Source organism: Crocuta crocuta, unplaced genomic scaffold (genome assembly GCF_008692635.1).
Source record: "Crocuta crocuta isolate KB4526 unplaced genomic scaffold, BGI_CrCroc_1.0 scaffold138, whole genome shotgun sequence".
In the NCBI taxonomy this organism is placed as follows: domain Eukaryota; kingdom Metazoa; phylum Chordata; class Mammalia; order Carnivora; family Hyaenidae; genus Crocuta; species Crocuta crocuta.
In genome coordinates this window covers 7,809,840-7,837,717 of record NW_027532585.1, presented here as the reverse complement: position 1 = coordinate 7,837,717, position 27,878 = coordinate 7,809,840, and the positions used below count along the sequence as shown (strand labels likewise).

Here is a 27,878-nt window from a genome sequence, read left to right as displayed (position 1 = left end):
AGAGCAAAGGGAGGTCCAACCACAGAACGAAGAACTCACTTGTCCAATACAAACATTAACTGCTTGGAGGGCTCTGTGCTGGGCACTGAGGGGTAGAAAGAGGAACAGACATGGCCCTTGCCCTTTAAGACACCAACACTGTAGTTAGGGGAAACTATCAGATAGACAAAGTTAAATAATAACCGTAAGAGAGAGATGCCATCTGAGATCCAGCCATGAAACCTAAGACACTACAGCCTTCTGGGCTGCTGAGGAATGCCGTAGTATCTAAAATTCTTTTCCTACTAGCAACCCAGTTATCCATCAAGGCCCATGTGTTTGTTATTACTGCATAATATGCTACCCTAAACTTAGTGGCTTCAACCATTAATCATGTATTAATTCTTGTTCTTAATTATTTGGGTTGGCAATTTAGAATGGATTCAGCTGGGCAGTTCTTCTGGTCTGGACCAAGCTCAGCTGATGTTGGCTGGGCCTCCTTATCTGTCTGCAGTCTGCTGGTAGATTGGCCGGGCTCTCATGTACCTGTAGCCTTGACCAGAACTGCTGGGCCTCCTACTGCCCTACAAGTTCTCTAATCCTCCATAGAATAAGCCAGACCTGTTCACATCCAGTCACAGGGGTCTGAGAGAGAGAGAGAGAGAGAGAAAAGAAGAAGAAGAAGAAGAAGAAGAAGAAGAAGAAGAAGAAGAAGAAGGAGAAGGAGAAGGAGAAGGAGAAGATGGAGAAGAAGGAGAAGAAGGGCACAAGACTTCTTGAGACCCAGCTTGGAGCTAGCGCACTGTCCTTCTATCACACGCTATTGGCCAAAGCAAGTCCCAAGGCCTGTCCAGACCCAAGGGGTGGGGAAATCAACTCTGTCTCTTGGTAGGAGGGGCTGCAAAGTCACACTGCAAAAGATGTGGCTACAGGGAAGGGTGGAGACTTGGGGCCATTCTTCCCCATCAAATTGGCTCATACAACGCTACAATGCCAATATGGAGCTTGAAGACTTGACTTAGACTTGGCCATATCCAGCTCCCCTAACTTTCCACTACCCTTTCATCTCCTTCCTTGGCTTCCTTTCTTCCCCCACCCATCCTGTCCTTAAAGCCCCTGTGAGTGGAGACCACTCTTCATTATTCCCAAACCTGGCATCATAATAGGCCCGTCACAGGGGCACAACACACTTTTCTTATGTAGACAATGGGATTAAGTGCCAACAGAATAGAAAAGACAACATCAACTTTAAGTTTGGAGGCAGAGAAACCCTGCCAGGTTATGCTTCTATAAAGTGCTCTGAAAGCGTGTTGCAGCTGCCCCCAATGTAAAGGATCTCAGTGCCTTTCCTTGCACAGAACTCCAACTGGGTAGTTTCTGGTGACCTGGGGCCACTGAACCTCTACTGCTTCTATGCACCTCAGCCAAGGGCCCCGGGCTCTGGGGAGTAGCAGGGACTTTTTGCCTTGTTTAGTAGAAGTATGACTCGAAGCCTGCGTGTTTTATCCCCTCTTTAACTTCACCGAGGGATGAGCAGACCTTGTTAACAAAGCCGGATTCCAGTAAAAATCCTCAAGCAGAAATTACAGCCATCCCCCACCACCTAGAAAAGTCACACGATTCCATTTATGTAAAAACCTTCCCTGTTTCCAAATATCTGCAAGGGGAATGATTCTTAATGGCGTAGCTGAGATTAGCCCGTCTGACCTTCAACCTGTCGGAGGGCTGGGAGAAATTACAAGAACGCTCTGGAGCACTCTGACGGCACTTATCTATGAACACCTGTTTGGAAAAACAAAAACACATTCTCTAAAGAAAAAAGAAATAAATAAATGATGTAATCATCTCATTACCAACCTATTGTCTCTCCCAAATGTCAGCTTGAAATCTTTCATGTCAAACGCAGAAAAACGGTTTTTCCCCCCTCACTTTCTCACTCTCTTTCTCTGCTTTATCATGCTAGATGGAAAGAAACTTTATTTGCTCTGGGAAGACAATGGCCTTATCTTCAACCTAGATCCTCATCCCTGGAAAGGTGGCTCCTCTGGGAGCATTTTCATAGCGAGGAAAAGCAGCTCGGGAGAAATAATGAGCAAGCAAGGGGAGGCTTGACTTGACACTGTGATAAATCTGTGATAAATGAGGTGAAACTTTGGCAAGGAACCAGAGTTGGCGTATTCAAAAAGGAAATAAAAAGATAGTTCCATTTTAATGGGAAATATAAAACAGCCATTGTGCAAAAGTCGATTTTTCAAAAGCCAAAGAGATAAAGACTATAAGGGAATGACTGAGAGAGACTGAGATAATGTGGTTGATAATCAGGCTTAGGTAAAGTGCCGTGCTCCAGCCATCAGCTGGCTCTGTGGGAGTGCCTTTTCAAGTCATGCATCTGCATTTGCTCCCGCCTCATTATCATATGCATCTCTGGACAGCTTCCTTATAGCTTCAACCTGCTGCCTTGCCATATTCCTGCCAGCTGGAGGGAGCAGAGTCAACCCAACTTTCTTCAAATCCCAAACTTCTCTCCATGAGCCACAGGACCCATCAGCATCGCCCAAGGTCCCAGGCAGCAAAGAGCCTGAGTCCAGCCTTATACACACTTGCTCTTCCCAGTGGCCCCACCCAGTGTGAGGTTTACACCTGTGGACAGTGTCATATTCTACCCTGTCTTTCAACTGGGCAAAATCCATGAATCTTCTCAAGGTTGTCCTTAGGCGAATCCTAATTAGCAGACTGGGTATTCGATGGGGATGGTTGGACCCCTTTCCCAAGGGTAAGGGGGAATTATCAGAGGCAGTGTAAGAGGTCAATTGAGGCAGCTACGCTAGTGTAGTTTAGGTGTTATATGGGGATAAACTGCCTTAGTCTCTTTTTCTTTTCTTTTTTTTATATTTTTATTTATTTTTGAGAGAGAGATAGAGACAGCACGAGCAGGGGAGAGTCAGAGAGAGAGGGAGACACAGAATCTGAAGCAAGCTCTAGGCTCCGAGCTAGTTGTCAGCACAGAGCCCGATGCGGGGCTCGAGCCCACGAACCATGAGGTCATGACCTGAGCTAAAGCCGGATGCCTCACCGACTGAGCCACCCAGGCGCCCCTAAACTGCCTTAGTTTCTACCCTGCTGTTTAGCTAGCTCTGTGACTTCGGGCCAGTAACCACCTCTTTCAGCCTCAGGCTTCTCAACTGAAAGTAGAGATAATAATATACCTCCTAGATTATTATGAGGATGAAATGGTTCACATAAAATGCCTAGCACAGGGCCTAGTCATAGTAAAGGCTCAACAAATACTAGCTGTTAGGATGGTTCTATACGTACAACTTGGGACTAGTTTGATGCCATGACCAAGAGCAAAGTGACCAGTTTCTTTGACTTCACAGGCTAAGGTGACTGACTAATAAAGAAGAAAGCGTATTCACAGAAGTGCCCAACAAGGCACTCAGGCGCCGCTGGGTCTGACCCTAGGCATGCCTTTTATAGGACCTTGGAGACCTTCAAGATCCTAGTCATCTTCCTGCTGTTTACAGACAAGCAAACTGGGACACCAAGAATACAACTAGCTTGTCCAGGGTCACAGTGGGAAGCAAGAACTTGAATTCTCCCCATTTCCCATCAGGGGCTCCGGACACTGCCAGATGCCAACACTGCCTTGCTGGGTCCTAGCACACCCCAAATGGGAACTCACGATGCCTAATCCCTTCTGTCCGTCCCATCAGTGGAGGAGCTGGAAAGACACATGAATCTCCCTTCAGGACTTAGAAATCTCTATGTCTCATGCTTAGGGTTTTTTTTTTTTTCCTGTCTTCTTCCCACTTCTGTAGATTGGACCCCTGACTACTATGAGAGTAGCTACGAGTATTACAACCAAGAAGAGAACAGCAATGACACTCTTGCCCACCAGGAGAATCCTGACTGGTACTACACAGAGGATGGTAGGTACCTCGGCTGTTCAGGAGACCCTCCTGAGAGAAGGGCAGTGCACTTAGAAGAGGGTTTACGTGTGACTATATATGCAAGCATCTCTCTCTCCTCCTCTCTGACTGGCATCACAAAATGGGTATCAGATAAACGACTCAGACTGGTGTTTTTTTTTTCAGCTAGAATCATGCACTAGGAGGACTGGGGAGGTTCCTAGAGACTGTCTGTCCCACTTTCAAATGACAGATGAAGAACGTGAGGCCAGGAGCGGAGTTAGCTTAGCCAGGGCCATATAGCAAATTAGTGCACCTTCATCCATGTATCCCAACATCGTGAGTGAAAGTCATGCTCAAAATCACTTCCCAGCTTTCTATACAGGTAGGTCCTAATTATGCAGAAGAGGCTGGCGTTAGCATTAGGCACCAGATTGCAACACTCACAAATCTGGCACTGAGATTTCCGTTCCACTTGTGCTGTGTTTTTCTTTCTCTTTATACTGTTCTGAAGCTTTGTACAGCTGTTGGTGCGTGCGTGCCTGTGTGTGCGTGCACTCACAAGTGTGCCTCTACAGCTGTTTCTGTGTTTGTGGCTTATTAACCCAAGCAATGGGGCAGAAGGGAAAATAAGCTGGGCCCAAGCAAAACCATGTGACTAAGCCAGGAGAAGGCATGGAAAGCACTCAGCAGCTGGAATAAAAACCGTGTAACTGTGCGAAGTGGCCTGGAAGGCAGGGCCAAGATACAGGGCACCAGGGGAACATCAGAAGAGACCATCATAACAAGAGCTGGGCCCAGGGATCCTAGTTCCTGAACCAAAGAACAATGTGTGTGAACAGAAGGATAAAGAATTCCCCAAGGGAAGATCCATTCAGACAACCATGAAAAGCCAAAGGCACAGATGAAATATGACAAAATCTAACTGAACAAGTAGTTGAAGAAAGATGAAGGCCACTGGGTCATTTCCTCCTCGCCGCCAATTCTTCTGTCACCCTCTTGCCTTTGGTCTTCTTTCCTGATGTTCAGAAAGCTTGTGTTTCATTAGGGGTGGGTTTTCTTTCCCCACTCCTGACCTCCACCCCTGGGCATTGGGAGTAGGGGAGGTCTTCAGGCTTGTGAAATGCCTTCAGCATCAGAGGCAGACCCGTGGCACTCCCAGCGAGACGGGGAGGGGAAAACACTGATGGTGGAAAGGGGGAGTTTCTCAATGAGAAACTCAATGAGATTCCTTCTCGCCGGTCCTCTTACTAACCTGAATCCGTCTCTCTGGTCGTGTGACTGCAGTCTTCCTTGCTCTTTAAGGGCAGCCCGTGTTTCCCCCTTTGCCCAGTCCCTGGCTACGCAGGTGTCTCTCGTGCGGGGCAGGAGGCTGAAAGCTGATGGCCAAGTAGGGGGCTTCTCACCCGCTGTTCACTGCACATTGACTTCTGCCCACGTATCATAGATCCATGCCTGTCCAACCCCTGTGAACACGACGGGGACTGCCTTGTCAGTGGGGACACCTTCACGTGCAGCTGTCCAGCCCCTTTCTCTGGACACAGGTGTCAGAATGGTAAGTGCATTTTTTACCAGATTCACTCTTCCTTCTGAGTTGAACAAGAGGCTATTTATCTTCCATGTCTGGGGGTAAAAAGGGGCGGAATGATTTCATGGAAAGGAATGGACTCCTCAGCATGGTAACAAGCAGCATCTCATTAAATCCTCACCCGTGCATATTGAATGGGACTAGGGTATCCCCTGTACAGATGAGAACACTGAGGCTAAGAGGAGATAAGAGCTGGACTCTGAGATGTATTCTAAACTTGGGACTTTTTGTTGTTTAGAGTGTTTATACTAAATACAACAGAGAAATTATGCTCGCAAATGAGACAGTAGGAAGAATCTGAAGGCACGTAAGGCTCAATCTCACTAGAGGAAGGGAGCCCAGAGATACAAGGAATTTGCTCATGATCACACAGCTAGTTAGGAGAAAAGAAGAAATCAGAGCCCTGGTGCCTGGCTCCCATCCCCATGTTCTTTCTTCCTACCATCCTCACTTACAGAGACTCTGATAAAAACTATTTCTGCCTTTAGTGACCTCTTATGGGCTTAACCAGAAGCTATGTGATAAGATATTGAGAATAGAACTCTTAAGGGCTAATTGCACCCCTGGAGAGAACCTGGATTCTGTTCCATCTGGCAAGCATCTAACTGGGGTGAGGGGGTCCATGAGGATCTTTACCTACGGGTGTATGGTTGCCCTCTTTCCTCTGCGCCCTCTTCATTCCTTCCTCCCATTTTTAATACTACAAGTTCTTTGACAAATGTCTCAGCATGGTTTCAGGTATCAGGCATAAACATAGTATCCAGGTTTATCCCTCAACTTCCCAAAAGAAAGACAAAATTGTAAATGCAATACAAAATCAAGTCAAAAGTGGAGAAATTAAAATTGCAGTTCTATTTGTTTGTTGAAGGTGTAAAAGTTATCAAGGTTTTTGTTGTTGTTGTTGTTAATAAAGATAGAATAATAAAGAACTTGAGCCATAGAAGGGCCTGGGATGCAATCATCCACGGTCTAAGGATTTATTTAAAAAAAAAAAAAGACAACAAAAAAACCTTTTGTCCAAGATGTTTCAGGACCACAGACAAGGGCATGCTATCAGTCACCCCTCACCAGCACCCTCAAACGTTGTGCTGTACAGGTACCCTAGTGAGTAAAATGTGTCCCCAAATCATGTCCCCTGCTTCTCTACGGATCTCTTACAGTGCAAAACAAGTGCAAAAACAAACCGTGTGGCCGAGGCGAATGTCTCATTACCCAGAGTCCTCCCTACTACCGCTGTGTCTGCAAACACCCTTACACGGGCCTAGACTGCTCCTCAGGTAAGTGCTGGAGGCCCCCTTCTAGGCCAGGTTTTCTCTATCTGGCTTGTGCCTGGTATATCTGCAACCTATTGTGTGGAAGTCCAGATATCTCTGATGTTTCAGTATCATCCAAGGTGGTGTTTTTAACTGGAACATTTTCAAAATGTACAATCCCAGGCACCTGGGTGGCTTAGTCAGTTAAACATTCGACTCTGGATTTTGGCTCAGGTCATGATCTCACAATTTGGTTCATGAGATCAAGCCCAGCATTGGGCTCCTGTGCTGACAGTGCAAAGCCTGTTTGGGATTCTCTCTCTCCCTCTCCCTCTGCCCCTCCCCTGCCTATCCTTCTAAACAAACAAACAAACAAACAGAATTTAAAATGAACCATCTCTGGACTGCCTGGGTGGCTCAGTTGGTTAAGCGTCTAACTTTGGCTCAGGTCATGATCTCGTGGTCCCTGAGTTCGAGCCCCGCATTGGGCTCTGTGCTGACAGCTCAGAGCCTGGATTGGAGCATGCTTGGGATTCTCTCTCTTCCTTTCTCTCTGCCTCTGCCTTGCTTGTGCTCTGTCTCTCTCTCTGTCTCTCAAAAATAAATAAACATTAGAAAATAAAATTTAAAATGCACTGTCCCTAAAGAGTCTGGTGGGAACTAACTAATCCATCTAAAAAGAATCATCTTGAAACTCACTTCCTCCAGGAAGTAAGCCCTGGTCTATTCCTGGCATGGGCCACATAGGGATTAAATCTGTATTTAGTCACTGTTATAAGTAAGGCATTGTCCCAAGAGATTTACATTTTTTCTTACATTCCTCCAAAGATACTACAAGTCAGAGCTTTACAGATGAAGGGACTGAAGTTCAGAGACGTTTACTAACTTGCTCACGGTCACACAGCTATCAAGGGCAGAGCCAAGTTTCAACCTAGCTCAGACTGGCCCCAGATTCCTGCTCAGTCCCTGCCTCTTATTCCTTACTGAGTGACCCATCGACTTACATACTTCTTTTGGCCACGGCCTCCATCATATTGCCTCAACTATGTTTGTTTATGTCCTTAAGGTTTGTATGTACATTTACTAGAGTGTCAATGGGTCTGTCTTTCTCCTTTGGTAACCTATCTTTTGTGAAAGGATGGGCACCAGAAGAGTGCCACCAGTATCTCCTCATCATCTCAGATGTAGCTGCAACTCCTTCTGAAGAGCCTTCCTGGTCCCACTTCCTGTGTTCACAGTGGTTTCCGTGTGCAGACCAAATCCCTGCCAAAATGGTGGCATCTGCTCCCGGCATAAGCGGAGAACCAAGTTCACCTGTACCTGCCCTGAACAGTTCAAGGGGAAATTCTGTGAAATAGGTATGAGTCTCTACTACCACTCCATCAGAAACTCAGGGCCATGGTGAAGGCCCTCGAACCCCTTTCTGTTTGGGTTTTGTTCCCAGAATGGGGGTCATGTCAAGATGTCCAAACTCTACTACTGCCTCAGCCCTTCCAACCTAAGGGTGTAGGGTGAGCCTGGCTCTGGGTAAATAAAGTCATAAACTGTTCTAGAAAGCAGGTGAATCAAGCACACTTGGACATCCTTGAGCCTCGAGCTTGCCACTAGTACTTGTGTGGGAACTAAGTTCCAACTCCCCACAACCACTGTATTTCATGTTTTAAACCTGGGTTGAATGTGGAATCTATAAGCCACTTTCTTTCTGGAATTCATGGTGGACTCTCAGGGTGATCAGTAGTCAGGCCCAAAACTTTATCCACTTGTTATACCTGCCAAGTTGTAGAGCAGCATGACTATCGCTGTCCATTCTCACATCCCTGCCTGCTCTCTCCAAGGTCCTGATGACTGCTATGTGGGTGATGGCTACTCTTACCGAGGGAACGTGAGTAAGACAGTCAACGAGCACTCATGCCTTCACTGGAACTCCCACCTTCTCTTGCATGAGAATTACAACATGTTTATGGAAGATGCTGAGACCCAGGGGATTGGGGAGCATAACTTCTGCAGGTAAAATTCACCTTCTTCTCCATGATCAGTCTTGGGCGCTTGTCTGGATCATGGTTTGTTTGTCCCTTTCTCCTGCTCTTAGTTCCTGGGCCAGCTTAGAAATTTGGGGATGGAGGGGTGCCCGGGCGGCTCAGTCGGTTGGGCATCCGGCTACGGCTCAGGTCATGATCTCATGGTGCGTGAGTTCAAGCCCTGTGTCGGGCTCTGTGCTGACAGCTCAGAGCCTGGAGCCTGCTTCAGATTCTGTGTCTCCCTCTCTCTCTGCCCCTCCCCTGCTCACGCTCTGTCTCTGTCTCTCTCAAAAATAAATAAATATTTTTAAAAAAAGAAATTTGGGGATGGAACATTGAAACTCATTAGTTTTCCTTCTGGAAAGATTTTTCTACTCAGGTTAGGCTAGGTTGTGCTGTTGTAACAAACACCTCCCAAATCCCAGTGTCTTGAATACCTCAGAGTTTATTCTTCACTGCTGCTGCCTGTGTCATGTGGGCTGGGGAATAAGGGTGAGGGGATTCTTAGCTCCACAAAGCTACTCAGATGTCTAGGAAAGGCAAGGGGAGGCTAAAAAATGAAGCATGAAGTTTTTACTGCTTCAACCTAGAAGTGACACATCATCTCTACAACACGTATTTTGTTGGCCAAAAACGTAACCCCTCATTAACTGCATGGAGGAAATGTAGAGAATAAAAAGGAATGTCCAGTGAGCATTACAGTCTCTACCACAAGGATATTAGGGTTTTCCCAAGTAAGGATAATGACATTTCTTTTGTTTTTTTTTTTTCAAATAGTTTATTGTCAAATTAGTTTCCACATAACACCCAGTGCTCATCCCCACGAGTGCCCTCCTCCATGCCCATCCCCCCTTCCCCCTATATCCATCAGTCCTCAGTTTTTGTCAGCATTCGAGAGTCTCTCATGGTTTGCCTCTCTCCCTTTCCCCCACCATTTCCCCTCCCTTTCCCCCACCATTTCCCCCCTTCTTCTCCCCCTTGTTCCTCTGTTAAGTTCCTCCTAATCCTCCTATACGTGCAAACATATGATATTTGTCCTTCTCTGCCTGACTTATTTCGCTCAGCATAACACCCTCAAGGTCCATCCATGTTGCTACACATGGCCAGATTTCATTGTTTCTCATTGCCATGTAGTATTCCATGGTATAGATAAACCACATCTTCTTGATCCATTCATCTGTTGATGGACACTTAGGCTCTTTCCATGTTTTAGCTATTGTGGAGAGTGCTGCTATGAACATTGGGGTACATGTGCTCCTATGCCTCAGCATTTCTGTATCCCTTGGGTAAATTCCTAGCAGTGCTATTGCTGGGTCATAGGGGAGTTCTATTGTTAGTTTCCTGAGGAACCTCCACACTGTTTTCCAGAGGGGCTGTACCAGTTTACATTCCCACCAACAGTGTAGGAGGGTGCCCGTTTCTCCACATCCTCGCCAGCATCTAGAGTTCTCTGATTTGCTCATTTTAGCCACTCTGACTGGCGTGAGGTGGTATCTCAGTGTGGTTTTGATTTGTATTTCCCTGATGAGGAGGGATGCTGAGCATCGTTTCATGTGTCTGTTGGCCATCTGGATGTCCTCTTTGGAGAAGTGTCTGTTCATATCTTCTGCCCATTTCTTCACTGGGTTGTTTGTTTTTTGGGTGTGGAGTTTGGTGAGTTCCTTATAGATTCTGGATATCAACCCTTTATCTGATATGTCGTTTGCAACTATCTTTTCCCATTCCGTTGGTTGCCTATTAGTTTTGTGGGTTATTTCCTTTGCCGTGCAAGGATAATGACATTTCTATCCCTGGTGATGACTAGTTACCTTCTTCCCCTTCTGCTGCCTCCAGACTGCTCCATTGGCTTCCCCCACTGCTGCAGTCAAGGCCAAGGAAACATATAAGATTATATGGAGCAGGAATTTTTTGTATGGCTTTAAACTGGTTCCATAAAGCCAGAGGATTTCCTTTGCCCAAAACACAAGTTACCTCCTACCATCACTCACTTTGAGCTATTCCCCCCATGGAAGCATCTTCACAGCAATGTCCATGATAGCCTTCCTCAGAGAATTCCCACACATGCAATTTGGAGGTTTGGACAGAAGCGCCCTACACTCACCATGTTTCTGTGGCTACTTCACTTTCCTGACAAAGGGAAGTCTTCAACAGGGATCTCATTTCTTTTCCTACAAATAATTTGAAATGTCCCATGGATCTGGCACAGGGCTGGTTAAGTATTTCTTGGTCATTGGGATTCTCTGCTGGACATTAAGGTTTTGCCCAAAACACTTCTATGCCAGGGTCTGTTAACCCGTTGGAGGAATGGAATAAAATGTGGTACTAGCAGGAGTAAGGAACCTGGTACTCGCTTGCCCAAAGGACTTTTAATGAGCTTCAGTGGGTCAGGCCAAGCCTTGACCCTGGGTTATTTTGTATTTTCATTTTAGAAACCCAGATGGAGACGAAAAGCCCTGGTGTTTCATTAAAGTAAACAATGAAAAGGTGAAATGGGAGTACTGTGACCTCGCAGCTTGCTCAGCCCCAGGTAAGACCATGGCCGTCCAAAAGCCCCCGTCATGGTGAGATTGCAATTCACTAGATGGATGTTCTTGGCAGCCCATCTATTCCATCCCCTCCGTCCCCCACACCTGGTTTTACCAATTGCCTTCCCAGTGGAAACCGAGATGCCCAATCCTTTGCTCCCCTTCCAGGATGCTTAGCAAGCCTGGATACCTTTGTAAACTGACGCCAGTGATCCAACCATGAATCCATGTTTCCTGACTCCCAGTCAGTGCCCTCTGCAAATTTACAGATCACTTGCTACATGTCAGGCACCATGCCAGGTCTTCAGTGTCTAGTGGGGAGCAAACATTGGCAGAGACTCCATAACCCTTCAGGATGCAACATGGACAGAATTCCAGCCTCACGATCTTCCTGGAAGGCTTCTCTGGACGACCTGTCTACACACATGTGGAACATTTCACCCTCCCACCCTGAGCAATGGGATTATCACTCTGGATACTTTCAATTCTGTGCCTTTGCTCTCAAGGTCAGCTCTGTCTAGAATACTCCATGCTCTATCTGATCGTGTCCATATCCAACACTGTTTAAAAATCAACTCAACTAACTCTTCCTCTGGGAAGCCCTCCATGATCCTACCAAGTGAAGTGTTATCTCTCCCTCCTCACAAGCCCCATGGAATGGAAAGGATGCCACCTATACAACACTTATTGCTCTCTCCTTTGTATGACAGTTTTGTGCAAATGTCTTATGTCCCTCACTCTATTTCACCTGGATATCTTCCCTTACACATCAAAAAATCCTCCAAAATATATATGTACATTATGAATAGCTAAGTACATACCCAGTGATGGATTTATATATACACACACACACATTTTTGAATACATATCAAAACAAGAAGCAACATCTTCACCATTAATTCTATAGACTTGCCTTACATCCATCAATGTATTCACCATATATTAATTGGGCACCTACTATGTGCCCGCCCTGTATGCATCAGTGCAGTCTCTTAGCTCTGGAACTTGCTAAGCTGCTGGACTTGGAGTCGTATCTCTGACAAGTTCCTTCTGAGTCCCCGGGGAGAAAGTGGGTAGCATGATTTGTCTTTCTTGCTTCCCACAGACATTGCTGACCCAAAGGAAAGCCCCACAGAGCCTCTGACCAAGCTTCCAGGGTTTGACTCATGCGGGAAGACCGAGATGGCAGAGAGGAAGGTCAAGAGGATCTATGGAGGCTTCAAGAGCACAGCGGGCAAACACCCATGGCAGGCCTCCCTGCAGACCACCTTGCCATTGACCGTCTCCATGCCCCAAGGGCACTTCTGTGGGGGAGCACTGATCCACCCCTGTTGGGTGCTAACTGCTGCCCACTGTACCGAGTAGGTGCCTGCTGAAAACAGAGGCCAGGGTGACTCCAGTCTCTGGGGGTGTTCTCTCCTTCCCATCTGAGCACCATCTTGGTGACTCTTGCAAGATTAGAGAGTCTAATCTAGCTCTAAGGGCAAAAGACTGGCTCCTTAATACCAAATGGAAAAGAACTGCCATGGGCATTACATGTGTTATGATAGTTAATCCTCAAAACTATCTGCTAAAAGAACACAGGGATTTTTACTTTGATTAGTTGTGGTCTACTCAATGCTGAGTACAGGTCTTCATACAGAACAAGTGCTTAGTAAAAATCTGTGTGGTGAAAAAGTTGATTATCAGTCCCATTTCATAAACAAGGACCCTGGGTCTTGGTAAGGTTTAGCACCTTGCCTAAAGTCATGTGGAAAGTGAATAGGTAAATGGGATTTGAACCCAGATTTACCTGTCCAGCCTTACCCTGAATAGAAAAATATAGCATGCTCCCATCTGATGCCATTACCATGAACCTCCTGGTGTCTTCAGCCACAACTCCTGTGTGGCTTAGAGGAGCCAGCACCTACTGAGGAACCTGAATTATCACCATCTCGCCTGAGTTCCCCAAGTTCGTGGTCAGGCCTGGTCCCATACAGCCCAGGTTTTGGTGGCGACCTTGAAGGTCTTCCGATCCACCCTGTCATTAAACAGCTTCTCCTGGGATTCCAGGAGATGTTCCTCAAACATGCAAACATGAGTCTGTACAAAGAATAGCTGTTCAAGAAGTAATCCTAGGGGCAATGGAAGGTCTCCCAGGAAATATGAGATATCCGTTGCAGCTTACATTTGTAGACCAGTCCATTAATAAATCAGCTTCCTCACATTTTCTTATTTGGGTCCACAGCAGAGTTCTGTGAGCAAGATGACGGTTACAGATAAGGATGCCAAGGCTGCAGAAGGTCAGGCCATTTGTCCAAGGTCACACAGCTCACTAGGAGCAGGGCCGGGGTTTGGCTTCAGTCTCTCACCATCTTACCTTCCTTTGCAGCATAAAAACCAAACATCTGAAAGTGGTGTTAGGGGACCAGGACCTGAAGAAGACAGAATTCCATGAGCAGAGATTCGGGGTGGAGAAGATTTTCAAGTACAGCCAGTATAATGAAAGAGATGAGATTCCCCACAATGATATTGGTAAGTCTCTTCTCTGGTAGATATCCCATGGGTCTTGTCTTAGGTGGATTTCACTACTGAAGAAAAGCTGATGTTTGGTTCTAGAAGATGTTCTTATCTTTTTGGTCCCTCACAGGATCCGTAAGGAAGAGAATTTATTCCAGAGCCTTTTAGTTCTAAAGGTCTGTGTTAGTGTTACGGATAAATGAGGGGAAGAGAAACTAGCAACACTGTGTTGTGGAAAGAGCTCAGCCTTGAATCCCAGCTCTCTCACTTACTAGCTGGCTTCACCTCTCCAATCCTCAACTCCTCTTCTGTCAAATGGGTACACTGGTGTACAATGCTCAGCTTCCTATGTGTTAAGTGACATGCTGTGCATGTTTCCCCCATGTACATCTGTCACCTGGGAGGTGCTCAGGTGTGGAGGCAATGATATTAAGCTACTGGCTGTTCAGTGAGTACGTTCTCCATTCCTGGGACCTGTCACACTCTCTCCCATCTTTTCTTCCCCCTCTTGAAGCCTACTCTTTAAAAAATGGATTAGAAATTATTTCAAACTCAACTATTATTTTTTTCCCCTAGAATAGAGAGAGACAGCGTGAGCAGGGGAGGGTCAGAGAGAGAGGGAGTCACAGACTGAAACAGGCTCCAGGCTCCGAGCTGGCAGTCAGCACAGAGCCCGACGCGGGGCTCGAACCCACGAACCGCGAGATCATGACCTAAGCGAAAGTTGGACGCTTAACTGACTAAGCCACCCAGGCGCCCCACAACTATTATTTTTTGATATTACTCTCATCCTGAAGTGTTACTCCTCCCCAGGTGGAAGTTAAAAGAACTCAGCGACTGAGGAGGAAGGCATTCATTTCTTGGGCATTGGGAGTGGGACTTTGCCATGTCTACCTTCCCATCGAGTTGAAGCTAGTGCTCCTTTGGCAGAGAGGACCTCATCACTCATTTTCTCTGTCTCTCCCTACCTAGCGTTGCTCAAGCTAAAGCCAGTGGATGGTCACTGTGCTCTGGAGTCAAAATATGTGAAGACCGTATGTTTGCCCCATAGCGCCTTCCCCTCTGGGACTGAGTGCCACATCTCTGGCTGGGGTGTGACAGAAACAGGTGAGTCTGGCCATGTATTCTCCTGAGACTCAGGGAAGTTGCACCAACCAGAGAAGAAAGGGTCAAACTCGACTGCCCTTCTGAACTTGACATCAGTGTTCCATTGAAAATGTATTACCAAAAAAAAAAAAAAAAGTATTACCAAAAATAGGAGATTGCCTCATCACTAAAGCTCTAGTTAAATCTTATCAGTATTTTTATCAATGCTAGCTTCTGATGGGATCCTTGACTTCCATCCAGCATTGATCCTGTATCCATGGAGATCTTCCTCCTTCCCTAGGCAGATTGGAAAGAGGATAGATCGCAAAGAAGATGGGTTTAGCATCAGACAGACTCGTGTTAGGTTCTTGGCTTTGTCACCCGGACAGTTGGGTTTTAGTTTCTCCATAACCACGCTTCCCTTCTAGGTTTGGAATCATGATAATAAGAGCTGATAGAATTCTATGAGGATATTCACTAAGTCAGTCCCTGGAGGGCAGGGTCCACTCTTATTCATCTCTCTCTCCCATAGTGCCTTGCTCAGGGCTCACCACATCGTAGGCATTTTACACATTTTCTTAACTCAAGCTCTTGATTTGTCTCTAGGATGTGGTCTTGTCTAAAAAAGTAAACATAGGATTAATTTCCCCATATACTGATAAGATCATATTCTCTAACATATGAAATTCTGAAGTGTATTTCAAGTCTTTCTCAAATACTCAAAATAGTTTTCTCTTCCCTCCAAATCTTGTCCTTAATAATGGAAAGCAAGGAACACTTTAAATAGACCTGTATTTGTGAAGAAAATGTAGTGTAATACACAACCTTGTCAGAAGGCTGTTGGGAATGAAGATCACTGGTTAATCAGACCTGGGGCTAGCCAGAGACTTCTCTTTGTAAGGTTCTTCCTTGTCCTGCACCTCAACCTTTTGATATCACTGTGCTGACCAGAGCAGATTGAGCAGAACAGAGGGTCCTCAGGAAAAGAAATGTCTGCTCTGGGAAGTAGGTCACTCAGAGGAGCAACCAGGCACTTCATCCCTCATTACAAATGTACTGTGTGCCAGTCCTCTGCTAGGAAGTTTTACAAAATGGTTAAAGACACTATCCCTGCCCTTATGATCTGAGGGTCTAGTTGGGCAGACAGAAGAGGGAATCATGATCCTGCTGCAAAGCAATGAGGGTCTGTAAAACCACGGTGAAGGCTGGAGGCAAAGATCCCCATCCTTAAAATATGAGGCTTTTCCGCCCATCTCCTGGAGAAAACTTCCTTTCTGAGTTCAGAGCTGTGGCCCTCTTTTTATCAGTGCTAGCTTCTGGTGGGACGGGTATCACCTGGGTCCCTACAGTGGCAACCTCTTTTCTCCACCCCACAGGGGAAGGGTCCCGCCAGCTCCTGGATGCCAAGGTCAAGCTGATTGCCAATACGTTGTGCAACTCCCGCCAACTCTATGACCACATGATCGATGACAGCATGGTTTGTGCAGGAAACCTTCAGAAGCCTGGAAAAGACTCCTGCCAGGTCAGAAACTCCAAATGGCACTTGGAGAAGGAAACGTGGGTGGAATGTACACTGGGCACAGAGGCCAGACCAAGAGCCCGGGGTTGGGAGGCAGTTATGGAGGCATACCTTACACGACGGGATTGTCGAGAACCCAACATTCTTTAGGTAGAACCAGTAAGATGAATAAAATATGCTTGTGCCCTTGAGGAACACAACATCAACGGAGGCCCTTAAAACTGAGACAGTGCTGTAAAAGCAGTGTAGACCCTAGGGGTCCACGGAGGAAAGAGCGCTGGTCACCTTAGAGCTGAGCACCAGGGAGAGTCGAGAGCGGTGTCTGGACAGGAGGTCCCAGAGAGGTATGAAAGGTGTCTAATCTATAATATGGAAATAACATATGCATAAAATCTGAAGGTGTGGCTAAGATTCGAAGAGATAGTTCACTGAAAATCCCATCAGTTGCCGAGTAAGCGGAAGTACGTGTTGAGGGCTGTCTTCTCACCACGCTCCTCCTGCTAATTTAACTGGGGGCTCAGTATGAATCAGCTGCTATTCTATGTACTTTACAAACATTAATCCGGGCAAGAGCCAGGGCGGGGTGAGGGATGGTCTGTTGCTCTCTACGGTTTACAACGTGAGAAACTGAGGCCCTGGTGGCTAGCAGTCCATAAGCCTAGTTTGGAACCCAAAACCGCTAACCCCACAGCCCATGCTGAACATGTGGGCCCTACTATTTCTAAGCCCTATTCTTTCAACCCTGTGCGTGGCCCCTGTGCGTCCTGGATGGGCTCTAGCCAAACAGGGCACCGCCCCCCACCCAGGCCCCTGCAGGAATGAGAAGTTGAGGGTCCCTGAGAACTCTCTGTGTGACTATGAGTCATGAGCAAGAGCATGGACGTAGGGGTCTGACCAAGGCACTGTGGCCCAGCCCTGCGGCACATCCGTCAAACCCTCCTGGACTCAGGGACATACGTTGGTGTTCACTTCTCTCCCTTCAGAGCTTTGTGTAGTATAAGGCATAGGCGGGTGTCTGCCAGCACCTTCCAGGGAAACCTGCCGGGCAAGCTCACACCACACACCTCTCCTCATAGAAGATGGGGGGGGTGTGTGTCTCTGATTCACAAGCTGAACCCATGTGTCTTTTCCCTTAGGGTGACTCAGGAGGCCCTCTGACCTGTGAGAAAAATGGTACCTACTATGTCTACGGGATAGTGAGCTGGGGCCTGGAATGTGGGAAGAAGCCAGGAGTCTACACCCAAGTTACCAAATTCCTGAATTGGATCACAGCCACCATCCAAAGAGAGACTAGCTTCTAAGGTGTCTTCTTAACCTGAGGGCCCCTTCACCTTGGCACCCAGACAAGGCAAGGCCTCACGGGCAGCCTTGGGCATCCCCAGGAGGCCATAGAGTCAAGAGTCTATGCCCTACATACAGACAATGGCCGCCCAGCCTAGCGCATCCTGGACTAAGAAATGCCAGAATCAACCCAACATATATTTTGTTTGCTTCCCTTCAAACGATGGTTACCTTATGGAAAAATCACAGACTGCCTTCACCTCGGACATTTGCAAATGTGGGATTAAAGAATGATCAGACCCACTGGAAGTCACCTTTACATCTTTATTCCTCATGCCGGACACCCAAGGTGCACAGTGGACCCGGCCACCTACTTTCAGGATGACACGGAGGAACGAAATTACAACTCTCTGGAGCTTTCTAAGAGTCGCTGTTTAAGTAAAAGGCGGCTCGGGGGGATGGGCTGGCATGTCATGTTTCCGGCTCGCTGGAACCGAATCATGTCTCTGGTAGACACGCTTCCTTCCCAGCCTCTTTCCCAAGGACTCCGGGTGGATGCTGCTTGCTCACAACGGCAGACCTCTCCTCCTTTTGACATGCAGAATCTCGGTGGCGTCTGGGTTCACGTCCCCCCTCTGATTATCTGCGGGCCCCACAGCTTCTGGCCCCCCCTGCAGAAATCAAACACACCCCCCTGAGTCAGAACGAAGCTCCCGCCCTGCTCCCACACGATGAGCTGCCTAAGATGCCCCGGGAGCGTTTAAAATGCTCCCCCTCCCCTGCCCTTCCCCTCTTCCACCCTCCCCAAGAAAAAGGATCCTTGAGGCAAGAAGGAGAAAGAAGCAAAGCCAATCTCTCTTTTAGACGTGGTGTCTTTCTTCTGAACAAAGTAGGGTTCAAAACCCAGACTATCGCAGCCAGCGAGTCCCTGACCCTTTCTGCAAATGTAACGAGCAAGCAGTCGGCACAGCCTGGGCTGCCGTGGCCCGGGATTGATGTAGCCCCGGTGGGTTTGTCTCCGCAGAACTAATGGCTGTGACTTCAGAGAAAACCCTGCAGGAAGTTTAACCCGGGTGTCATCCGCCTGGTCATCCCAGACCCATGAAATTAGGCGCCTTGCTCGAGCTGCATTTCACACTTCTTTAGAGCCAGCTGACCTCTGGCCAAAAATAAAGTTTGAAAAGAAACAGTGAGTTTGCCTTTCCCCACGGCCGTGCAAGCTGGGGTAGGTCCGGAGCTTGCTACTCACGTCAGCCCCCCAGAGACCCAGGCCCCTGGCCTTGGCCAGTTCTGCTGCCCGCCGGGCCATCTCCACTTTGTAGGAGCCAGGAGGGGTCCAGCCGATACCTCTGGTCAGGTTCAGGTCTGATTTGTACTTGACCTTAGGGGGATGGAGGAAAGCAAGAGGAATAGGTCAGCAGGGTTTGGGGTGATTTGGCCACAGAGTAGAGAATACAAGGTTGTCAGTAAGGCCAGAACCAAGGGGAGCAAACTTGTCTTAAGCAGAAGCTCCCTGGAGGGGAGGGCCCAACAGGCTGCCAGCTGGGCCACCATGTTGCCGTGCCCTCCATCTTTCCATGTAAGCAATGGCAGCTATGGTGGTGGCGGATGGTGGGGAGAACTGGTTCAAGTCTGAGCTCCTACCTCAACTTGGTTCGAGTCCAAGCTCCTACCTCAATTTGCTCTGTGGCCCTGGGCAAGCCATTTCCCTTCTCTGGGCTGCAGCTACATTCCAGAGAAAGTGCAAGGGCTGAGTCGGGAAACTGCTAAGCCTCCTTGGAAACAGTATGGCATAGCCATCAAGAGCTTGAGCCCTGCCAACAAACCAATTGGGGTTCGGATCCCAGGTCTGGCACTTATTGGCTGTGTGACCTTGAGTAAGTTACTTAACCTCTCTAAGCCTCCGGTTCCTCATCTGTAAAGTGGGATGGGTTGCTGTGGGAGCTACATTTGGCACAGCCGTGGCCCACAGTATAGCCTCCACAGGGCGTCAGGTGTCCTGGGTTCTACCTCCACCCCGCCCCCTCCCACATGTGACTGGGCCGAGAGGCCGAAGCACAGGAGGAAGGGCCTGGGCCGGCGGGTGGGGGCAGCTCACATCACTCTGCAGCTGGTGGGCCTTCTGAGCGTGCTTCAGGCCCAGCTGCTCGGGGTCGCAGGTGGGCTGGGGCAGGGGCTGCCTGTAGCACACGTCGCTGGCCAGCTGCTGGCTCCTCCTGGCGTGGAGGAAGCCGGGCTGGTCGGGGCGGCTGTGGAACTGGGACCGACTCTTGACGAAGTCCTTCTTGTACTCGTTGTCACTCTGGAGTCTGCCGACGCTGAGGAAATGCCTCATCCGGGGGTCGTCCTGGACGCTGCAGTACCCAATCTGCAGGCCCCGGTCTCGCAGGAAGGCCTCTTTATACCGGAACTGCAGGTCAGAGGAGCAGAGGTGGGTCGGGCGGGTGCCGGGCTCCCCTCCCCCACCCGTCCACAGGATCCCCAGCAGGAAGTTCAAGGATCGGGGAAGGGGGCAGCTTCGGATTCAGGCACACCTGGGATCCATCTCTCCCGGTGCTACCTTCTAGCTCTGTGGCCTTGGGCCAGTGACTGAGTCTCTCTGAGCCTCAGTTTCCCCACCTGATAAAATGGGAGAGTGAACCTCCACCCCACGGGACACTGACAGGGTTCAACGAGCTAGGGGCTGAGCTCCGAGTCTGGCACAGGCTCACGCCCCCTGAGGGCAGCTCTGGGTATTACCGCCGCTGCTGTTAACCCACAGGAAGAGAACCGCGCCCACCCCGTCAGCAGCCACTCTTCCTTTGATTCTTTCCGTTTTGCAGGGACCCAGCCCAGGGCTCCTCAAACCACTGGGCGTGAAGGGCCACATTCATTTTGTTTTGCTTTTTGAATTTCCAATCAGTCAAAGTCCCAGGTTCTACTGCACCTGCAGCGGTGCTGTGTGCACTCGATGACACCCGGCCCCAGCCCTGCTCAAGAGGAGTCCGCAGGGCACATGCTTGGGTGTCACCATGGTTAGTTGCTGGAAAGGTTTCTAAATGCTTGCCCTTGCTCTCTGTACTTATTGTGTTAAGGATCGGTGATCTAGTCAAGGATGCCTTCCTCTCCCATAATGATGGCTGCCGTGTGTCAAACACTTGTTATTTGTATGACACAGTAAGCTATTTTGTTTTCACTCCTACATCAATCCTAGGAGATAAAAAGTATATCCGTAGCTCATAGATGTAGAAATCTGCCTTCAGAGAATACGAGCAACTTGTCCAACACCACACAGCCGAGTCCTAAGTGACTAAACCCTGACTTGAACTCAGATCAGTCTAGGTGAAAAGCTCAATGTGTTGCAGATCAACACATCAATCACATGTTAACTGACCTGTTGGTACACATACATCAGCTTTTAAGAGTGTCTGTTTTGAGAGGGCCCAGGTGGCTCAGTCAGTTAAGCATCTGACTTCGGCTCTGGTCATGATCTCATAGTTAGTAGGTTTAAGCCCCGCATCAGGCTCTGTGCTGACAGCTGGAGCCTGGAGCCTGCTTCGGATTCTGTGTCTCCCTCTCTCTCTGACCCTTGCCTGCTCTCTGTCTCTCTTTCAAAAATAAACACTGGGAAAAAAAAAAGAGCATCTCTCTTGGAGCACCTGGGTGGCTAAGTCAGTCAAGTGACTGACGCTTGATATCTGCACTGTAACGGTGCACAGTTTGCGATTCTCTCTCTCTCCCTTTCTCTCTGCCCCTCACATGTGCTCTCTCTATCTCTCAAAATAAATAAATAAACTTGAAAAATTAAAAAAAATAATCAGAGTGTCTCTCTTGAAAGAGAGGAAGTAGGAACACAGCCTTCCCCAATTTGAACTTGAAATTTCTAGCTAAGATTCTAGGAAATAAGGCCCAATTTTAATTTCATTTGGAATATTTGTTCAGTTTGGGTTCCTGGTGGTTTTCTTTTCAACAGGACCAGGGAAACCAGTCAGGACTCTCAGCGGTGGAGGGAGAGAGAGCCGAAGGTCTTACGTCACTGGCGATCTCTCTGGAGGCCCGGGCGGTCTGGAACGGAATGGCGTCCAGCCTGAAGTCGTAGCCACCAGCCCGTGTCTGTTCCCAAGAGTTTCTATAGGCTTTCTAGATGGTGAAAACAAAGATATGAGTGAGCAGGGAGTGAGCATTCCACATCTGGCACGTTGTTAGTTCTGAGCAGGAACAGTTCCTAAACACACACCCTCGACCTTGCAGGGGCCTAAGGACAGAGCCACAGCCCCACACCCATCCCAAGGACCTCCCCGGCTCTCCCATTGGTGGGGCTGGCCAGGAAGGGCTGCAGCTCGAAGCCCCTGGCCTGATCATCAGGCCCTGCTCTGGTGGCTCTGGGCTCCATGAGCCTTGCTCATCTGCTACTTCCCGTTGGTAGAAGAGGCGCCTGCCCTACTCTTTCCTATCTTTGCATTCACTTTCGGTGCCTCAGATTGGCAGCTTCCAGAAAAAGTTTGAGAACTCTACTTCTTCAGACATGCAGAAAGTACTCTTCCTTAGGTCCCGGCAGCCATGTGTTTGTTAGCTCCAAAGACTTCGTGGGGGCCCCTCAGCAGCTCCCGAAGCCACGCCACGCCATCACTATGAAGCGTGCCGCACCCCACAGGCACCCCGTGTGCCTGCAACCAAGGGAAGAGCCTTCACCCGAATTAAATTGATTGCCGAGAACCTGACAGAGTTCCTGACCCGTGTTATTTCACATCTTCCTCTTTCATTTTCCCCCTTTTGAAGTTGTTCTCACACACCCTCCAGGAGTCTGTAATCACACCCTCTAGTCCTCAGGTAGACCCACATAACCGATAGAGCATCAAAATCCCCCACGCCTTCGTGTAGCTAATAATTTTTTTTTTTTAAGATAAGGGAATGGCTCCATGAAAGGAACCATCTGGAGACTCCAGTGGAGGGCTGTCCTTTATTCAGCCACAGAGAAGGGAGACAGCAGGTGAGCCGCAGCGGCAGCAGACGACAAAGTGACGGCCCCAGACCGTGTCTGCGGCTCACTCTTTCCAAGAGCCCTAGCAGGTCAGGAGGAGCTTTAAGAACCTTACTTTTGTCACTTGGAAATAGAGGTCAGGCCTGAGGCTCTGTTCTACAGGAGACTGAGGAGATTAAGCAAAGCGGGGATGGCAGATAAAAAGCAAAGTGCCTCACACCACCGCACACCTGGGCCCAGGACCAGAGAGGCCCATGGAGGCTGAGCCGGGCACGGCGGAGCTCCACATTTTTAGGTACTGCCATCCGGCACCTTCACCTTCATCATCGCCTCCACCTCCCACATCCAACACCACCAACCATGAGCCAAATGCCTACTACGTTCAAGGGCCTAGAAATACAGAGCCAATACCCTTGGAGCAATCACCTAATCGATGGGTCACAAACAAGGCCCAAAGGATTCGATTTCCCGGGTTACCACTGAGTTTAGCAGGCGTGACCCAGGGATATGTAGAAGGGGAGAAGCATTCAGATAACGAAAGACCCGCCATCACCTTTAGCTTTATGCTCCCTCATATGGCGGCCCAGCACATAGAGTCTAAATGCTTAGCGTCCCCTGGGAAGGTGACGGTTGGCCCCTTCCTAAGAAGGACCTCCACACCAGATCTGGGCTGGGTAAGGACACTGAACTTCACTCAGCCTCAAACTCCAGCGTCACCCCGCTGTGGTGTTGACACACCCCCACATCCAAGTCTCTGCAGCCGAGGGCCGACGAGTGAGGGTGGCCCAAATTGGGGTCCCCCCAAGGCGCCGGCTCCCTTTCTCCTGCCCCCTTCTCCCTGTATACTATTTGCTTGATTGTCATCACTTCCTCCCTGAGTTTTTTTTTATTCTGTTGAGGCTTCTGCCTTGCCACTGGGAGCCTTTCCATTCCGTAGGCGCTTTGATTTGGAACCCTGGGCGTTTCTCTTCTTTATCACAGTGGGCGCAGTTTTGTCCTCAGCCTCACACATTAGAGTCATTTGATTTTTAGTTATTTCGGCTGCCTTACACATCTCAATGGCTTTCTTTGCCCAGGAAGGTCACTTTCCCTCCACATCTTCCTCACAGAGCACTTGATCCAATTGTGTGCATTCTACACGCCCCCGAAGAAGTGCTCTTTCAAAAGAGGTTCATGAGTTCTCCATATCCGCATGCCCCGGCGGCTAATTTCAGCTCCGGGACTCTACAGATCGGCGTCCCTTGTGAGCCGGAAGATGCGCTGTCACCGGCCTGGGGTGGCCGTCCTCCTTAAGCTGGCCCCCAAACTGACTGGCAGTCTTATCCCAGTTTTTCAGGGCGATGGGCCTCCGATAGTTTGTCAGATGGAGGCCTGGCCTTCCCCCATCCTTGAAGCATGAATGTGGTGGCTGTTTTGTCCAAGCTCCGTGGAGGGGGAGGTCCACTTCCCCAGATGGAGGTCAGCCCACCAGAGCTGCCGTTCTAAAATTATCGCTCGCGCATCCCTCAAAAGCATCAAATGGTCATAATAACTCATATTTACAAAGCACCATCGCATTCACCGCGTGGGATCCCACAGGGCTTTACAAACGCAACAAACTAATACGCACGCTAACTAGAAGGCGCCTCTCTAACCCCTGTGAAGCGGCCACCTCTGGGGTGCAGGGTAGCAGCTGTTGATCTGCGCGAAGCCCCAGGACACAATGGCCGGGCCAGGGAGGGAAGAATGGCCGGACTCTGGGAGGCCCCGCGCTGCCCCAGGCCGACACACTCAGCCTGTGTTATTCTGATCTGACAGCGTCTTTTGATTCTGCCGCCTGGCTACCTGTTATCCCCAGATCACAGCTTTGCAGGCCGAGCGGCCGCCTATTCTATTACAACCGGAGGCCTCCGACCCCTGCTAACAACAAGCCCGGGTTTAGGAAACAGCATCTTGGTCATGCCCGCAAAGGGCACACATCTAAGGGACACAGAAGCATGGGAGGCCACCGCCTCGCGCACAAAAGAGGAGATGGTGTTTGCGCCTGATGGACGACAATTGCGGCGTCTTCCCAAACTGGGTGGTGAGAAAGTGCCACAGTGTCTCTGAAGTCAGCCGGCTTCAGGAGATGTGTTCGGGAAAGAAACAGAGCAAGTGTCTGCACCTGCCAGGACCAGGAGAGCACATGACTGAGGCCTTCACAGTCATGCCCGGGACCGGAATTTTCGAGCTGGAAGGAACCACAAGCATCGGTTTGCCCACCTCCATCTCATTTTCCAGCTGAGGAAACCGAGGCCCAGCGAGGAAGGTGACCCAGAGTCACACATGTGGTCTGTCTCACTCTCGGTCCCATGTTCTGCCCATCCAAAGTCCTCCTTCCTGGGGCCGTTTCTTCCCCAACGGATAACATCCGGTTCGGGTATGGATACATTTACAGAAATCGGCACACAGCACGTGAACGGCCGCATCACTTACGTCACTCAGGTGCTGCGCGTTGAGGCGGGCTCTGGCGAAATCAGGGTGGTCGGGGACCAGGGTGTATCTGTGCAGGGACTCGGCATCGCCCGACCTGTACAGGCGCTGTGGGGAAGACAGGCTCATGGTAAAGGCAGAACTGTGCCGGCCGAAATGACAGACGGAAAGCAGGCCAGCTCCCTTCCTGCCCCTCCCTCTCAGTGCCCCCCATCGTGGGAGCAGAACCCAGCCCAGCACATGGAGGGCCTCCGGCCAGCACCCAGACAGAACACACCGGCCTACCGAAGGGGCCTGTGCACCGGGAGTCATGTGGGGTTGGCTGGTTTTCAATAGAACCTGTTTAAAATATTCATCAAGATCTGCTCCAAATGGGCCCCACACCGTGATCCTTGCTGGCTACACCTGTGTGTTTTACAGCAGACTAAGGTGTGTGGATTTTTCAAGAATCTTTGCAACTGAACATTGTTCAAGGTTTCTACTTGTAACGAGATGCCTTAATGCCCTTGTTGTTGGACATGGATAATAATAAAAAGACCCAACAGCTAATAAGCCTTTTTTACCATGAAATGCTGTACTATGTTTCCAGAAAATTAAAGTTTCCGTAGTCTACCTGCGTCCCAGGAAGACATGATTTTAAAACTTGAGGTCTCTCTTAGTTGCTGTTTTTAGAGCACTGATCTAAGAGTTACAGATGATTTTAGGAAGGGATTGAGTCTCCTCTACTTTGCGAGAGGAAAATATAGTATTCTAATCCTTTTCCAAACTCCACCTGGACTTCGCCAGCATGAATGTTTCGGTACAACATTTGGACTCCATGTGATGAGGGGTCGGCTTTGTCAGTCTGTGCAAAGTCAAATCCCTTGACAATTTCAGAAAAAAATATTTAACTTTCTGTACTCCAAAAGAAATATAGGAGAGAAGGAGTGAGGCTGAATCATACGAAGTAGAAGCAGAAAGAAGCTTTTAATATGGCTCTTCCTTTTTTCTAACTGGGTTATGTTCAGCTTTTAATTTCATTACTATCAATAATTAAGATGAATCTCATGTTTAATAAAAGATCATCAATAATACTTAGTATTATTACTGTTATGATTACGAACAAACTGTAACAGGGGACATTTATTGAGGGCTCACTATGTTGCAGATACTTGTTAAAAGCTTCACACACGTTTGTTTATTTAATCATTTATTTCACTTAATCTTATGAAATGGTGCCTTCATTGCCGTCCTTTCAAATAAGGGAGCAGAGATTAGAAGAGAGAAGTACCCCGTTCTAGATCACCCAGGCAGTAGACAGCAGGTCTGCCCTTACATCTGTCCCAAGCCCATCCTCTTAAGCACTGAGTACCGAGCAGCAGTACTCACTACAGGGCACCTAGGATGAGTGATGAAAGATACCCACCTCGTTGCAATGCATGTAGCTGTTCTTGGCATGAACCAGGTCTGGGGAGTCAACCACCGTGGTGAACTTGATACTATCTGGTTTCTTACGGTATTTAGTCTGTAAGAAACAGACACAGATTCCCATCAAACAGTCGAACCCTGTGCATTTTTTTGGGATAGAGCTTCACCCCACCCACTTGGTACCAAATGTGCCAATGACACTATTGGAAAACAAGTTTCTCTTCTTGGTGGGTGCCTCACAGGGGTACACAAGAGATCCCCACTGCCTCTGTGATACGGAACATTTTACAAGCATTTACTCTCCCGAGGGGGGAAAAAGGCTGCACAATAGCCTGGCCTGTCACAATAAAGGAATCCAGTAGGGGGGAGAATTCAGCATCAACAGGGTCCCAGTGAGGTCTGTTACTAAGAAGTGGGAGAAGGTAGTGCCACCCTCAAGGGGATCCCAGGCCACCAATCCAGTGGGGAGTTGGCTGAAGGGAACCATTCCCTGTGCAGTGTGTAACCTTCTGAAATCAGATACCCTCAGACACTGGACACTCCGAGTAAACTCAGTAGGTGGATGACACGTTCTGGGCCCCCATGAAAACAATGGGCCAGTTTAGCTCCTAACAACCTAATGTGCCTACTGACAATTTTCTAGTGAGTCATCTGTCTTTCACTGCCCAGTTTGGAACATGCCTTTAACTCCCCAGCAAGTGAACTCATGGGGAGGGAAATCTTGTTCAGTCTTGCCATTGGGTTGCAAAAGGCCAGGAAAAATGCTGGGCGTCCAGGGGCCATGGGACCTTCTTGGGATCTCCACCCCGTAAGCAGGTTCCCTCTTCAGGAGGGAGTGGATGCTATGGGTTGCGTGTATGATAGGGTCGGGTTGGTGGTACCTCGCTGATGAGTTCTCCGGCCTTCTTTGCACTCTCTAGCTGTGGGGAACTCAGCGCCAGCCATCCTGTCCCCTTCATGCCCATCAGGTCTGACTTGTAGCGGAACTGTGGGAAGAAAATCAGTGGCTTTTACCGAGAGAGTGCCTAAGACTCTCAGGGCATTTCAAGATCCTTGATTTGTAATAATGCTTCATTGTGACGTGTCAACATCTTCCTTCGGAGTGAATTCTGCATGCCGTTAAGTCAAACTGCATGAGTTTTAGAAGCCAAGGCGATGGATGCNACCCAAGCCCAGGCAACAGCCTGGATTATTTTGTTTCCCCCTGGCAGTGAGGTGACTGCCCGCCTGCCTAAATAGAACAGTTTTACCCACCTCCAGGTCACCAAAGGGCTTTGAGCTCTGACTCGGAGCAAATCGCTTCACCATAATGTGACTCAGTTTCTCTCTGTGATGGCTGCGGGTCATAACAACCCTTCTGTTCTCATGAGAACACCTGAGGGTCCTCAGAGCTAAAGCCATTCT

The 27,878-nt window shown here is 48.7% G+C and overlaps 2 protein-coding genes across 4 annotated transcripts in view; one reads left to right on the top strand and one right to left on the bottom strand.

Annotated features, from left to right (window-relative positions):
* Positions 1 to 18,843, top strand: part of HABP2 (hyaluronan binding protein 2) — a 35,139-nt gene extending 16,296 nt beyond the window's left edge. The window contains exons 3-13 of the mRNA XM_077779549.1: positions 3,798 to 3,908; positions 5,335 to 5,442; positions 6,636 to 6,752; positions 7,967 to 8,086; positions 8,564 to 8,735; positions 11,176 to 11,273; positions 12,377 to 12,632; positions 13,643 to 13,785; positions 14,743 to 14,877; positions 16,233 to 16,378; positions 17,512 to 18,843. Coding sequence (XP_077635675.1) covers positions 3,798 to 3,908; positions 5,335 to 5,442; positions 6,636 to 6,752; positions 7,967 to 8,086; positions 8,564 to 8,735; positions 11,176 to 11,273; positions 12,377 to 12,632; positions 13,643 to 13,785; positions 14,743 to 14,877; positions 16,233 to 16,378; positions 17,512 to 17,676 — 1,571 coding nt within the window. The 3' untranslated portion in view covers positions 17,677 to 18,843. The remainder of the gene's footprint in view (positions 1 to 3,797; positions 3,909 to 5,334; positions 5,443 to 6,635; positions 6,753 to 7,966; positions 8,087 to 8,563; positions 8,736 to 11,175; positions 11,274 to 12,376; positions 12,633 to 13,642; positions 13,786 to 14,742; positions 14,878 to 16,232; positions 16,379 to 17,511) is intronic.
* NRAP (nebulin related anchoring protein) overlaps positions 17,983 to 27,878 on the bottom strand; it is a 70,085-nt gene continuing 60,189 nt past the window's right edge. For all 3 annotated transcript variants that reach the window (XM_077779546.1, XM_077779548.1, XM_077779547.1), the window contains 7 exons: positions 27,356 to 27,460; positions 26,473 to 26,571; positions 25,071 to 25,175; positions 21,668 to 21,775; positions 19,755 to 20,066; positions 18,906 to 19,037; positions 17,983 to 18,327 (listed from right to left, as the gene is read on the bottom strand). In XM_077779546.1, coding sequence (XP_077635672.1) covers positions 18,223 to 18,327; positions 18,906 to 19,037; positions 19,755 to 20,066; positions 21,668 to 21,775; positions 25,071 to 25,175; positions 26,473 to 26,571; positions 27,356 to 27,460 — 966 coding nt within the window. In that variant the 3' untranslated portion in view covers positions 17,983 to 18,222. The remainder of the gene's footprint in view (positions 18,328 to 18,905; positions 19,038 to 19,754; positions 20,067 to 21,667; positions 21,776 to 25,070; positions 25,176 to 26,472; positions 26,572 to 27,355; positions 27,461 to 27,878) is intronic.